The 14,252-nt window shown below is 42.4% G+C and overlaps 2 protein-coding genes across 4 annotated transcripts; one reads left to right on the forward strand and one right to left on the reverse strand.

Annotated features, from left to right (window-relative positions):
- Positions 1 to 364: 364 nt before the first annotated feature.
- PIMREG (PICALM interacting mitotic regulator) lies at positions 365 to 8,082 on the reverse strand. Of its 3 annotated transcripts, none has more exons than XM_039562853.1 (7): positions 7,957 to 8,081; positions 7,065 to 7,395; positions 6,641 to 6,960; positions 5,506 to 5,828; positions 4,604 to 4,699; positions 3,708 to 3,754; positions 2,419 to 2,504 (listed from the first exon to the last, which is right to left on the reverse strand). In XM_039562853.1, exons 3-6 carry the CDS (start codon positions 6,929 to 6,931, stop codon positions 3,724 to 3,726), a joined length of 741 nt encoding a protein of 246 aa, XP_039418787.1. In that variant the 5' UTR covers positions 6,932 to 6,960; positions 7,065 to 7,395; positions 7,957 to 8,081; the 3' UTR covers positions 2,419 to 2,504; positions 3,708 to 3,723. The 3 variants fall into 3 exon arrangements, with proteins under 3 accessions (XP_039418786.1, XP_039418787.1, XP_039418788.1); XM_039562854.1 differs by lacking the exon at positions 2,419 to 2,504 and adding an exon at positions 2,526 to 2,579 and having other exon boundaries at positions 7,957 to 8,082; XM_039562852.1 differs by lacking the exon at positions 3,708 to 3,754 and having other exon boundaries at positions 365 to 2,504; positions 7,957 to 8,080.
- A 1,991-nt stretch (positions 8,083 to 10,073) lies between these two features.
- FBXO39 (F-box protein 39) lies at positions 10,074 to 14,211 on the forward strand. The gene is made up of 3 exons (XM_019287642.2): positions 10,074 to 11,439; positions 12,225 to 12,401; positions 13,436 to 14,211. Exons 1-3 carry the CDS (start codon positions 10,426 to 10,428, stop codon positions 13,562 to 13,564), a joined length of 1,320 nt encoding a protein of 439 aa, XP_019143187.2. The 5' UTR covers positions 10,074 to 10,425; the 3' UTR covers positions 13,565 to 14,211.
- The last annotated feature ends 41 nt before the right edge of the window (positions 14,212 to 14,252 follow it).

The following is a 14,252-nucleotide window of genomic DNA, read 5'->3' on the forward strand; positions in this document are numbered from 1 at the left end:
TCTCAATAAGCTATCCTTGGAATGGAATTTTGAGGGGTTGGGGAAAATGGAACAAATTTGACAGTTCATTTGTCATTTGTATGGATGTATAGAACTTAGGAGGGGGAAAAGAGAGAGGCAGGTTTATGCTGACATGCTGGGAGATGGTATAGCAGAGATTGCAACAGGATTTACAGATAGCAAGTTTGAAAGGTAGGGTTATTCCTGGATGACTGGTATACAGCCCAGAATGGCAGTCCTCTCACAGAACCCCAAGTCTTATGTATAACTTAGGCAAGCAGGTTATGCATAACTTGTTTTTCTATTTGTTGGGGAGAAAAGGGGCAGTCCCCTTACAACTGAATTCAGACAAAGAAACTTGAAATTGTAGGTGTTCTTTCAGTCTATAGTTTTATTAAGTGCATACTTTTAAATATTGTCAGTGAGAAGGTTCTATCTGGTGACAAATGTTTATATTTCTTATTGCTGCCTTGTAAAGATTCAAAAATGTACAATAATGAATTTCTTAATATGAAATAAGGAGCAAGATTTCTACAACTGCTATAGATTTTGATGTGAGCTGGTTTTTAAAATATTAAAACAGATTAGCCACTTAAATAAAACCTTCCTTGCCTTTAAACAAACAGTGTCACTGATTTTTCTTACCAGTGATTTGGTAAATATTGGATCATCATTGTACATGCCCTAGTAGCTGGTGGAAACATAAATAGAGGGTATTTGATCTGTCTGAAATAATACTTAGATTGGAGGTCAACTTTTCACAAAACTCCAACCCTCCTTCCTTTTCAAAAGTCATAGAAGAAGGTATTTCACTAATGAGACAACATTTTTGTGAAAGCTTTATAGAAGTAGTTTCAGAACATGCAAAGAATAATTTGGAGATACTATACTTTTCTATAGTTCCACATAGAAAAGTTGTTTAAAACCCCTAAAAAACAGCCCACAAAACACACACAAACACTACATCAAGAAATAACATAAGCTAAAATTCTCAGTCCTCTGAAAGTCTAGAAGTCTTCAGGCTGGAAGGGTTGCTTTCATGTTTCCAGGCCTCATTAACTGTTTCAATGTTTTAAGATTGTTTAGTTTGACAATAAAAAGAAGAAAAATTGCAACCAAGTTTAAAATCAATACTTATACATAAATCATAACTGAATGCTTTTCATATTTATACCTGATACCATTAAAATTTTAGTAACACTGGAACTACTAAGTCACAAGCACATCTTAAAAATTATCAAGTAGAGCAAAGTTTCCCAAATCAGTCTTTCATTTGAAGGTTCATTTTAGAGTGAACATAATCGGAGAAGTCTGCACAAAGCTTACCATGGAAAACAGCCCTGCTGTTGAATTCTATAAACTTGATGTCTTTGCTTTAGTTTGAAAGACTAAACTTTGTTATACTGAATGAACTACCAAAAATGGCTTGTCAAACGAATGTTAATTTTTTTTTAAAGTCATTAGAAGCAAGATACAGGTATCAAATGCTAAGTATACATAACCAAAATACTTCCACTGTGATATTAGCTAATAACAGTAGTTGCAAGAGGTTACATTAATTGTAGTAACAAATTTCTATGTGTAACTAAAAGACAGATTAGCACAAAAGCAATGTCAAACAAACTCAACTGCCAAGATGCTATCTAAAGCAGCAGTAAGAAATGACAAAGTTGCTCTTTGATTTGTCTGGAACCAAACTACCTAAGATAGGATTAGTTAGGCTAATCTTTAAGGCCATGTAGTAAGAGTCCTAATATGGCTCTGTTCTTGTGGCATGAGTGACTGCACAGAAGCCCGTTGCTTTGGAATGGCAGTTCTGCCTAGAACTCAAAGAAGCCACTACTGTTTTATTAACTTCCAGCTAATACAATGAATAACTTCTAGTTTGCTAATAACAAAAAAAAAAAAAAAAAAAGAAGAAAAAAAAAGTTAGGCTTTCAAAATAATAGACCAATCTTTTTCACATGAAAAGTACTTGTGCTAAAACTCATGGCCACTGGATACCAGTTAAAACACTAATACTAATATTACCTAGGATTACCCTTCATAAGTCTGTGGCCCTTGCTTTGGCCATTCTTACTGGCCAGTTCAGCATCAGTTTCTAAGTACTTACTGCCTCATGAAAGTCACTTTCAAGATGAACCATCTCCCTCATCTCAGCGGGAGATAACACACTGTAGTTGGTACCATTTTGATTCTCTCTTTACTTGAAAAGAGAAAGCAAGGGAAGTGCTGAGCTGCTTCATGAAAAAAAAAATATATAAAGTGTAATGGCTCATTTAAGAGTATAGAGTGCATCCTTTCAGGTGCTATACAGACCTCTCCTTTATATGTGCTCATAAACTTGGAAACATGAAAAAATAGCTACAGCCATCTCTGTCTAGGTACCAAGTGCTTGATGGAGTTTCTTTGCTTGCCTTCTGATAGCTTGAGATGATTTCAGGGATCGATGTATAGAGTGTGAGTTTTGTGCCATTAGACAGTAGTTTGATATTGCTTGTTGCCTGCAGAAGAACAACAGGACTGCCATTAGCAGCATGAAGTCAGTAGAGCTAATCAACTGGTTGTCACACAAATTGCTGGAAAACAGATGGGAGAAAGGAAGACGTCTGGTACACTTTCACTGTGTAACTGTTCTAAACACTAGCAAGAAAGTATTTTGTTATCTTCAATGAACATAAATGGCAGTACACAAATTAAGTACTGCAATATTTTAACTAGCAACAGGAGCATTTCTTGTGATATAACCTAATTCATTAAAATGCAAAACATTAGAACAGTACATGGAATTGGAAACAATCCTTTGAGATCAAGGTTTGCTGCATCATGAAAAAAATGAAAAGGGAGTGCTAACATTAAAACTCATGGCAATTGGATACCAGAACAGAAAATCTCATGCAAGACTAAAGGCACCTCCAAAAAAGTTCATTTCACAACTATTCCAGTAGGCAACTAGGCAGTGACAGAGCACGTTGTATGTATCTGCATATTCAGGAGAACTGTACCAAATTAGTGGAAGCAGTACAGATCACAGCTTAAAGCATCAGTCGAGCATTTGAGACTGCTCTCATTTTTCTTGAAAAGTTACAGCAAAGTGTCTTGCACCCATCTTCATTGCTAAAATAGAACATAGTATTCAGGACATACCTTTCCCTTTAACAAAAAGAACACTTCCAACATAATGGGTGAAGATATTAATGTCACATTCATTTGGGTACAATTGCTGTGTTTAAAAATGTCACCAATACAGTTATGAGCTGCTGTTAATTGTGATAGCATGGATTCAACTGCTACGAAAATTCAAGGCATGGAAAAAAAAGGCTGTAAAATCAGACAGCTCAGGATAATGGTTGATTCTCTCATGCTTTGTGATCATTAGTAACCAGTGAGAACTAAACTTGAATGACAAAAACATTAGTACCAGTAGTTTTCTGGTCTGGGGTGAGAAAAGCTGATGTTTGCATAGGAGGTTCATTGTGAACCCACAAGGACTCACTAGTCCACAATGTAGAGGTGAAGTTTTACAACTGCACAATGATCTGCTGTACCAGAGACAGCCACAGTGAATATGAAGGAAGAATTCTGTGGTTTGGCATAATACTGCCTTAAAGCAGCATGAGTTGATAAACCTCTCTCTCTCTAAACAGCAGGTTTTCTCCCCACAGATGCATGCAGGCATAGACAAGGTAAGTGAACAACTACTTTACCTGGTTGCTACTATCTTCAGTTACGAATGAGAGAAACTGTCATATCGCTAGCAGATGGGAGAATATTAGGAGTGACATTTAGTGAACTTTCAAAGGATACGATAAAATTAACTTGATACAAGCTTTAACCTATAGGTATCTAGACATGGTCCCATTGGTAAAAATTTTTGCAATTATCTGGGATGTTAAGCCCTTAACTCTTTGTAGGTAAAGTACTTGATGCTAAACTCTCTAGAGCGTTTGAGGTGCTTGACATTTAGTTATTGAATGCTTGACATGAAGTGTCCTAAGAGAGGAAGAAGTTTAGGGAATCACCCTGTGACAAGACTTCTGACCTTTAATTTTTACTCTCTTAATATGTCTAATTCAGAATGGCATAACCTTCACAAATACAGCAGCCTATCACCTTATGGATTAACCAAGGTGTTTTATAAGAGGCTGCTTCATCTGGGTACCATGGACTGTTTGCTAACATAATGCTACCTAATAAAAGGATTTTTCTTATAGATGTGCAGACATCAGTGACTGTGTCAGTACACTGGAATTTTCCCAGCTCCTCCCCCAGCCTGGACTGGCACCTCTTTTAGACAAGAGTGAGGGAGGTACTCTTCTCACACAAGGTCAAAGGTAGGCTCTTGCTGCTAAAAATCTGACTTCCACAACAAGGAAACTGAAGACAAGGAGAGCATTTGACAGGTTTTAGAAGCTGCAAATCCAACTGCAGATTTAATCTTCCCAGGTATCTTGAAGGAAAAACGGATGTACTATGTTACACCTGAAAAAGTTCTGCAACTATTCCTCATCCTGAGTTACAGGGACTACTTGGCCTGCAATTGGCTATGTTCAGGTGGGAGGTAACCTGTGCCAAAAGTTGAAGGACACTTAACATTATTTACCTCTCCTCTTTCACAATGGCGTCATCGAGTGCTTGGGAGATACGCTTCAACTGGCAAATCCCTGAGGAGACCAGTTCCAACTCGCAGTCAAACTTTCTGTAAACAGAATGGTCATTGCTAAAGATCAAACAGGACAGGCTGACGAGGCGACACTACTCAAGCCTCCATCCCTGCAGTACCACTCTTGTTACCTCTAGACTTTACCCAGAGAAGTTTAGGGCAGTGGCAGGGTTAGGGTCTTAATGCCATGGGCCAATTGCTTCATATCTCCATTCATCCCCCAGACAGCTACCTTCCAACTCAGACACAGGATTCAGATTCACGAGGCTTGGATTCAACTTCTAGCTTTAACCTTTCTTGCGACTTTTACCAAAAGAAAAACCTATGGGCACATTATTAAGTATTTCCCTAGCTCACAACCCTTGATCTAATTTGTGTTTGTTCTTTGAGGCAAGAATCTGTCTACGTTCTATAAAGAACTCAGCATAAGCAGAGCAATTCCTGGTATCTTCGCAAGACAAATAGCAGCTTTGGAAAAGATACAATGAAATAGGAGTGAGATACATACAGAGCATTTGCCTTTACCCAGCAAAGAACTCAGGTATGTCTCTAGCATCTGATGGGCACTGGTGCTGAGAAACAGTGCAAACTTACCCAGTGGGAGAGTGATTTTTTAAAAGTTCCTGTCAGCAAAAAACTACTTTTTTTATGTTTCAGCTTTATGCAGAGCTCAGTCCCTGTCTATACAGGGAGCTGGAACTACTTCCTTAACTATTCGAGCAGCACACCCCTTCAGGAGAATAGGACAGTAAACTGCACACCTTGCCTTTCACTTTACCAGATATTCTAATCAGAGTAAATAAAAAAAAAAAAAAAAAGACTTACAAAAGAATGTAACTTACATCTTCCTGCTGGAAGGAGCAGGTGATGAATAAGGGCTCTTCAGTGCTGCTGCTCTTCTTGATCTCCGGAGAGAGACAGCATTTTTACCAAGCCAGGATGAGAAATCCCTCCATTCTCTATGTTCTGACACCCTTGTTGGCCCAAGCAAGGCCCTTTTGCTGGACCTTGGAGTGCCTTTGGAACTGGCTGCTGGAGTAACACTCTTACAGCAAGGTGTAGTACTTCCTTTTTTGGTAGAACTGGTCGCACAGCCTCTGCTGATGGATTCAGCTGGAAAGGTCACCATTGAGCGTACTGGGCTTTGGCAAGACTTCTGTATTTTCTGAAAGAAGCATTAGACATGTTAGGCTAAATGAACTCAATTAGCCTAGAGTTTGGAACCAGGAAGACTAGGAACATTTGGGCTGAATGCCTAGCTTCCATTCTTGTATCAGGTTTCAACTAACATGAATGCATCTCAACCTCTGTACTCATTTGCATTGTAGGAGTCACTTGCTTCCCTAACCCCTGGCACTCATCAAGGACTTCAGAGCAGGCATCGGGACAAACCTCCTGCTGCTCTTATGCTGGAAGAAGTCAAGCTCCCCAACACAGAACTCATGCATTTAAAAATCTGAGGTCTCCAACAAAGGGAAGTGCAATCTCAAATCTGCTACCCTGCTACCTTGTAGCAGGTTTTGTCAGTCTAAATTTAGATCAACTATAATGAAGAACATGCTAGTATATAGTATGGGTACAGGAGAATAAATAAAAGAAAAAAAAATCCAAAGTGCTGCATGTTTCTCAGTAACAATTCTTTGCAAGTGATGGCAATCTCTACAACTTCCTCCGTGTGAAGGCTGCTCTGCCATACATGATTAAATACAGTAGGGGAAAAGCTTTTATTTCATAATAAAATAAAATGTTTTCACCTTGCTCCATGTTCAGCTAGATCCATAATTTGCCTGCCTATACTTTAGGAGAAGATATTAAAGATTTTAAAAGTTAGTAGTTGTCTCATAGCTACTAAGTCGTGCAAATGCATGGGAATGGACTCTCTGGCATACAGCACTCAGTACAGATTTCAGAAATCTTAGTACTGGAGTTGAAGCCAAAACTAAACTCTATCCATGTTCCACTGCAAAGGCAAAGTACCTGGGACACTGTTCCAAAAGCATATTTTGCTGTTCTTTTAATAGTCTGGAGAGTTTGGCATCTCTGTCTTGGTTCCAGACTTTCCCTAGTTGGGGTTTTATGAAAATTCAGCTCTAGTCGCTTTAATGGTACCCGTTTCCTTAGAGACATGCGAATGGTATTGAGAGAACTCAGAGAGGCCCTTCTCTTGAATTTGTCAGGCACAGGGCTCTCATTCTCATTGAGGTCAGCTAGGAGCTGGTGTTTCCGCCAGGCCACTGTTGCTTTGACATTTTGAAGCACAGATGCCATCTTGTTCCAGTTCTTGGTCAGCCTTATTTCTAAACAATCAAAATGAAAGCAAAGCTTAGACAGAACAAGGTACAAAGCAGTGTAAAAAAAAGAGAAATGGAAACTGTGGCACAATATATTTGGTTACACTTGCCTGAAACAAGAAAACCAGAGCTGAGCAGACTTTTACTTGGAGGCTTGAAAGAGAACAGGATTGATTTCTACAGCTGTTTAGGCTTGTGCAAATCCATAAAGAAGCCTTGTACTGCAATTCCACTGCTAATTTGAGAGGTAGAATGCTCTATGAGTGCAATTTTTTTGTTTGTGTCTCAGATCAAGATCTGGTATTCCCAAATTTTTGCCTTCTTTATCAAAAACAACCTTCCACTGCGAGACAAGTTTACGCAGCTGCTGTTGTCTCCTGCTGTACTTGCTAGCTGAAGGCTCCTGCTTCAGTCACAGTTATGATCGTGGAAACGTAAGTCCTGAAACAGACAGGATTATTACTGGTAGAAGGTTTTGGTGGGAAGGGCTAAAATGCCAGTTACCTAAATCCCATATGACAATTCAAACATATGTACACATATACTTTCAATTCTTGATTTTCACTTGCTAGCAAATATGATTCAGGTGAAACGTCCCGAGAGAGCCACTGCCGTCCTGCGGTTACAATGATCAAACGGGTATCGCACAGGACAGCGCGCTGCTCTAGTTCTTTTGGAAGCCACAGCTGTCTGCGGTAGCCCCGGCCGGGCCCCTGGACACGCCCGGGCCCGGGCCCAGGCCTCGTCCGATCCGATCCGAGCCGCTCTCGCCGCAGGGACCCCGCTCTGCTGGCACTGCCCGTGCTCCCCGCCGCCAGCCGCGCAGACCCGCCGTGCCGCCACATCGGGGTAACGAGACACGGTGGCACCGGGCGGGCCCAGCTAGTGCCGTTATTGCACCCACCGGGATGATAGAAACAAGTGCGAAAAGTACCACCAAGGCCGGAGGAGACGGGCTGGGGACAAGCGGGCCGCGACCGGGCCGCGCGGGTTAGTACTCACTCAGTGCACCGGGCGGGAGCGGGAGCGGGAGCGGGAGCGAGCTGCCACCTTCCTCCGGGAGCTGCCGTGGGCGCCGCCACCACTTTCGAACGCCGCCGCGCCCCCTCCGAGCCCCCGGATTGGCGCCGCCGCCGCCGCCGCCCGCCACAATTGGCCGGGCCCTGCGCACGCGCGGCTGCCGTTACTCGGCCTGGCGCGCGCGTGGCCGCCGCGGGTGAGGGGGCGCGTCCCGGGCCCGCAGCGGCTGCGCTGCCCCCCCCCCGCCGGCCTGCTGCCTTTGCGGGCCTCGGCCCAGAGATCCGCGTCAGCTGAGTAGTAAAAGGACTCAGGCTGGGTTGCCCACTTGGGTATCCAAGCCGCAGCTCCTGTTACTTCTGGTAATTATCGGCCAAAGTCTTAGAAGGTTTTTGTTTGTTTGCTTTTACTCCGCGGGCTTCTGCAGCTCTTGCTGGAGGCGACAGCTGGTGTAACTGTCCTTGTGGGACCGTAAACCATCCGGGATGCCCTCTGAAGCAGATCGGGCAGCAAAGAGGGCCAAGTGTAGCGGATGTATTTGTTCAGCTGTGGGGGATTTTGTTTTGATTTGGATTTTTTTCTTACTCGAGAGGCAAACAAGACATGCAAAGCATTCATTTCTCTTTATATGACTTCTACCTGAAAAAAATTGCTCTAGAAAGAGCTATAGCAGCATCTGGTTTTTTCCAGAGATTTGTTTTCCCCCCACCAAGTTAAACTCAGAGCTGACAGCTAAAGACACCTCCTTAGCTAAGACTTAAAGTGATGAGGAAGCCAACCCAGTAACGCTGCAGGATACCTCTTGAATCTCACCACTGGCTTACAAACATACTTTTTACGAATTCCTAAGAGCTCTGGTTTTAAAAAAGTTCCACGTGATGGTGTTTGTACCCTTTTGTATTCACACACTAAAAATGATGAGTATAGTGTAATAAACACCCTTTATTAACAGATGTGTTTCTATGTATTGCAGCCCTATATGCTGTTCTGCTTTCCTCTGTCCATTGACTTTCAGGGCTTCCAGGTAGCTGAAGTGTTAGCCCGCTTCTCCTGTGTCCTCCCGGCCCTCAATCTCTATAGCAAAAGTTTCAGGTTCTTCTCGCTAGCAAACTGGAGCTTCAGCTACCATATTTGAAGACTTGGCTTGGATTTTTGGACATTGATCTAGAGATCTCCTAAATGACTGATGGTTCTGCAAAACAAAGAGCTCTTCTTGGGGATACTAAATACGAGAGAGAGAGAGAGTCGGGTGGTAATCAGACCACGCGCTCAGTTTCTAAGGGTTGTCTTGATAGCTGGGGATTTGGATTGGCACTTTGAATGGCAAGAGTGGGCAGAGGAATCCCTAAGAACAGAAACGGTGCTAATTGAAAAGAGTGTGTGTACAGGCAGAGAGATTCTGTGTGACATAAGAACCATAGGCCAAAAGGCAAACAGCAGACTGAAGCTGAACTGGGCTGTCAGCCTGACCTTTCGTGCCCATTTATAAAATTAAAACAGAAATATCTGAGCCTTTGTAGTTGTAAACAGACTCTTATGGATCTGCATGTTTTCTTCTTCTTATGCTGCATTTCTTGTTTCCATCCATTTCAACTTTTTTTATCCAGCAGAATATCACGTGCAAAGTAGAAAAGGTAGACTGTTTGGAGATTGGCATATTGTACTTTTGAGTTGGCTCTTCCTGTAGTCCTGTCAGACAAGAAGCCTAGATTTCTGGGGTAGACCATTAGAAAGTATCACTTGATGTTTTTCCAGTTTCACCCCCAAAAGCCAAGGAATGATTTTTCAAGCAGACATGATTAAGACACGTGTATTACAGGGAAGGGCAGTAAATACATCCTGAATTTTAGCCTCTGCAAAGGTACTAGCAAAACACTAGCTTTCCATGGCCATGCTTATTATACTCAACAGGGATTTTACCTGAATCTAAGGCAGGGTACTAATTGTCATGGAATGGTACCCCAGAAGGCTAGGAAAAGTCATTAGTGCTAATTTTGCACTGATGGTCCAGTTCAAATGTATACAGCACAAAGAACTGAGTACTTTTAAACACTAGGCAACAGAGCACAAACCATGATCTATTAACTGCAGCTGATGCTAACCAAAGGCTTCTTACAGTGTGGCTGCTGTAGCAGCAGTTGATACCCCATCACTGTTTAGCTAAACTGAAGGTGAAGGCCAAAAAGTTAAAAGATGTGTCCTATGCTTGTACTGTGATTGTTCTTCACTCTTTGTTTTTTTCTTTTGGTTTAGGTAAGACTATAGTTTAGACTCAAGAGCTTTGACTCTGACAGCTAGAGTACAGAGGCAAAGAAAAGATTGTTTGTTTTGATTGTGAAGAAGCAAACTTTCATCCATTTGTTTAGAAGCCTATTATGTTGGGATTGGCAAGAAATTGACCCACAGCTTTCTGCATGTAGGTTTGACTCAAGACCCAGAAGAGAAGTCCTCTCAATGGAAGATGACAGTGAACCCGAGCAAAGCTCCTGGGCCTATCTACCTGATGTCTGTCTGAGGCATGTCTTCCATTGGTTAGATGACAGGGACAGATCTCGAGCTGCCTTGGTCTGTAAAAAATGGAGTTGCGCCATGTACTCTGGATCTCTCTGGAGATGCAGAACCATCACCTTCTATGGCCAGCCATCAAGGGCACGCACACTGGAGGTTCAAAGTGCACTGTGGTATACCAAAAAATTTGGCACGTATTTGAAGCACCTTGAGATTAAGTTATCGAATCCTTACAATACTCCCTTTATCAAAAAATTTCAAGTGATTATGAGAGGTCTTCTTTCACACCTGGGTAAGTGTAATAGTCACCTAGTATCCCTGAGCATCAAGTACCTAGAATTAGACTGCTTGATCTGGAAAAATGTGGTTAGGGCTCAGTTTATCAAGAACTTAGCTGCCTTCCTGAAAAGAATGAGCAATCAGCTTGATTATCTTAACTTAAAAGGAGCAAGAATAACTTTGGAAGAAGGCTGTGAGCTTCTGAATTCTCTGAGCAGCTTGACAAATAGAAGCTTTATATCTGAAATCAATATTGAGGATTTCTTCAGTCTCCACCTTTCTGTCTACAGCAGTGCCTTGTTCCACCAAACTATGTCGAAGTTCCACAGCCTGACCATCCTGACTTTCAATTATAACTGCATCTCTGATGAACTGCTGGACATCCTGCGGGAGCACAGCTCTCATTCCCTGTGCACCTTGAATATTAAGTGTCATATCCATGACCCTCATGGGCAAGTGGTCTCAGGAATGGCATGGGCAAACCTGGCAAAGAGAGCCCCAAAACTGAACGTGAACTTCTTCTTTGAAAGAGTCATGAAGCATGATCACCTAGCTAGGATCCTGCTAGTGGAGATCCCAGTTAGGAGCATCAGCCTACGGAGCTGTTATTTTAGTGACCCAGACTGGACAATGAGACCTACCCTCACCAACCTTCTCCCAGCTTACTGGCATGGTCTGCAGGTAAGGGAAACAATAGGGACACCCTACTGCAGTATCACAAAGCTAAGCAAAATAATCATGTAGGCCTTCTGCATAATAGCAGTTAGCAATAGAAGTTCCTGACTGCTTCAGTTTTACGTTCAGGGGGCAGTTTTCATAAGTGAGTCATTTCAGTGTTTCAGCTATAGTGTGTTGATGAAATTATCCTTGTCCATTTATAACCCACCATGATGCTATCAGGCCGCTCTATTTTGGCAATGCATAAATGTTGTACAGCACATCTAAATTAACTAGTGCCCGTGTCAAAGCCCTTTGGTGTCACAAGGGATGTGTCACCAAAGGTTTGCCACAGCTGACCCACATAAGTGAGCATCAGGTCTTTGCATGCCAGAGGGAAACACGTGGCCTTACACCTGATGGTTGCTGACAGCTTTCTGTAAGTCCTGTTGCATTGCAGAGTTTCCAGTAAACACCAGAGATCTGTAAAGCTTTCTAGAAACCATCATTGGCTCTACTCTTGTCTCTGGGATAATTTTCAGGATGTCAGATAAGATCATGGCATGACTGTGGGTGCAGCATTTTCTAATGAATGCCCAAGGGATCAACCCATCTTAACAGGAAAGTGATTTACTGTAGCACATACATTGTTGTCATAATGCAAAACAAATTCTCAGCTAATGCCAAGGTACAAAATTGATCTGTTGACACTTGCTTTTGTTGGTTAACTTAGAAAACTATTTGTTGAATTCTAGTTACTGCACTCAACATCTGTTCAGTAGTACTAACTGTGTTCATTCTTTTTCAAGAAATTAACACTGGAATTGAACAATGACCATGAGTTGCTGGACAATGAGCTGCTACAGCTTATCTTATCATGCAAGAGGTTGTTTTTTCTGAAAGTCTGGGCATTTCTAAGTGCCAGCTTTATGGAGAGGCTGCTACAAAACCGTGCAGAAAGGAAATGCGTTTTGACTACCATAAAGGTAAGACTGTGCTTCAAAACTCCCATTTCCATTCTTGCTCCTATACCCAAAGGTCTCCGTGCCCAGGCAAAGGTCACTTACAGAAATGTTAATATAACTATCTTCCCTATGTTATGCCTTAGTACTAAAGAGCTTGGGAACCACTCATAGAAATGGGGCTTTCCAATCTACTTAGCCACATATAGATACTATAGAAGTTTAATATGATGTCCAAAAAAATCCAGAAGCCCTTCCTAGACTGGCATTCCCTCTGTCACCTCTAGTTCAAGCCCTCTCCCACTTCTAGGGTTTCTCAGTCACCTCTCAGGCTCAGTGCTTATGTCTATGCTTAAACCAAGGAAGGTGGACTGAATCCCACTAAATAGCAAAAAGATGTAAGCACATCACACCCTTTAGGGATCCTGTGTTGAACTGGGGCCAGGCCACGACTGTAGCTGGTGTAAACCATGCTGACATGCTACTTTGTGTGCTACAGTCTGAGTTCAGTAGGTCCTGACAGATCTGCGCAGATCCCAGGGATGCAGCAGTTCTGGGGGGTAAAAAGAACCTTGCTCTTCCTGTCTGAGTCAGCACAGGCAGACAGCCGGGACAACCACAAAACCACAGCTAAAAGACAAAGAGTAAATTTGTTTCCCTTCCTTTGCTCACCGAGGGATCCCCAAAGCAGGCCCCAGGTGGACACACACAAGTGGAGATGTAAGCACAGTTAAACTCGGTCCATGCCAGAGGGTCACTGGCTGGTCTTATCAAGGGCTGTTCCCATCTGCAAGATCACCTGAATTATTTACAATCCTCCTCGCTAGTCTTCCACTATTTAACCCATTCCTCGCAACACCTCCCAAAAATTCTTTGGCAGGAGATGATGTTTTCAGTCAGTTGGGGGTGGGAAGAGAGTAAAGCTCAAGATTCTCTTCAAATTCAAGGAATTTTGCTTCTCTAGATTCCTTCTTGTCACAGATGCTTCTTGTTGCCACGAGCTTTAATGGGCCAAGCTCCCTGTATCTGAGAGACATTACCGCTGTTTGTGCATACAGGTCAGGATTTATACAGCCCAAGATGACAGCACTGAGGAGGAGCAGCTGTTGGCTGATATTTACAGGAAGTTCAAGTACCTGATTGACTCAGAACTTAATTATTTTGTCATTACCTACCCAATGGTGTAAACTACAGGGAGAGAAGAACACCCAGTGACATCTGCATTATCGGATCCTTTGGAGGGCTTTGGTAAGGTATTTGAATCTTGACAGCAATGCCTCTGAAAGGGAGTTATCATTCCAGCAAGAGAGAGGCAAGGGACGATTTTAAACTCCATGCATTAAAATGTTGGACTTGGGAACTGGACTCCTTTGTCTCCAGCACCATTTATTCTTGCCCTTGCTTTGTTTTTCCTTGCCAGAACCAAAGGAAGCAGTGATCCCTTTTGCACCCTTACAGGCATCTCTGTTAAAAATAAGACCCTCCTCTTTTTTCAGCACTTCTCGTTGTAGAGCTTCAAACACTTTACCCTTGAAGCCTATCTCATTGTGTCCATTTTACGAATAGGGAAACTGAGACCTGGGGTGAGGAAGTGATTCTCCCAAAGTCAGCCTTGACTTGATCTTGATTCAGATGCAGACAGATGTACTATCTAGTGTATCAGCTAGTTAAGCTAGTTAAGTCCTATTAAGTTTGTCATGCTGCCTAGTTCTTAGCAACAGATGCTAAGATAAAAACAAAACATAGCATGGCTAGTCCTGAGAGACATCCCTCCCACTTGCCCAGCTCTCCAACAAGTGATTTATGAGGATATTCCTGCTCTAGCTTCCACAGAGTCCTCTTTTGACACATTTCAGTAGCAAAAGATATCATTGG

This window comes from Corvus cornix, chromosome 19, assembly GCF_000738735.6.
Source record: "Corvus cornix cornix isolate S_Up_H32 chromosome 19, ASM73873v5, whole genome shotgun sequence".
Lineage (NCBI taxonomy): Eukaryota > Metazoa > Chordata > Aves > Passeriformes > Corvidae > Corvus > Corvus cornix.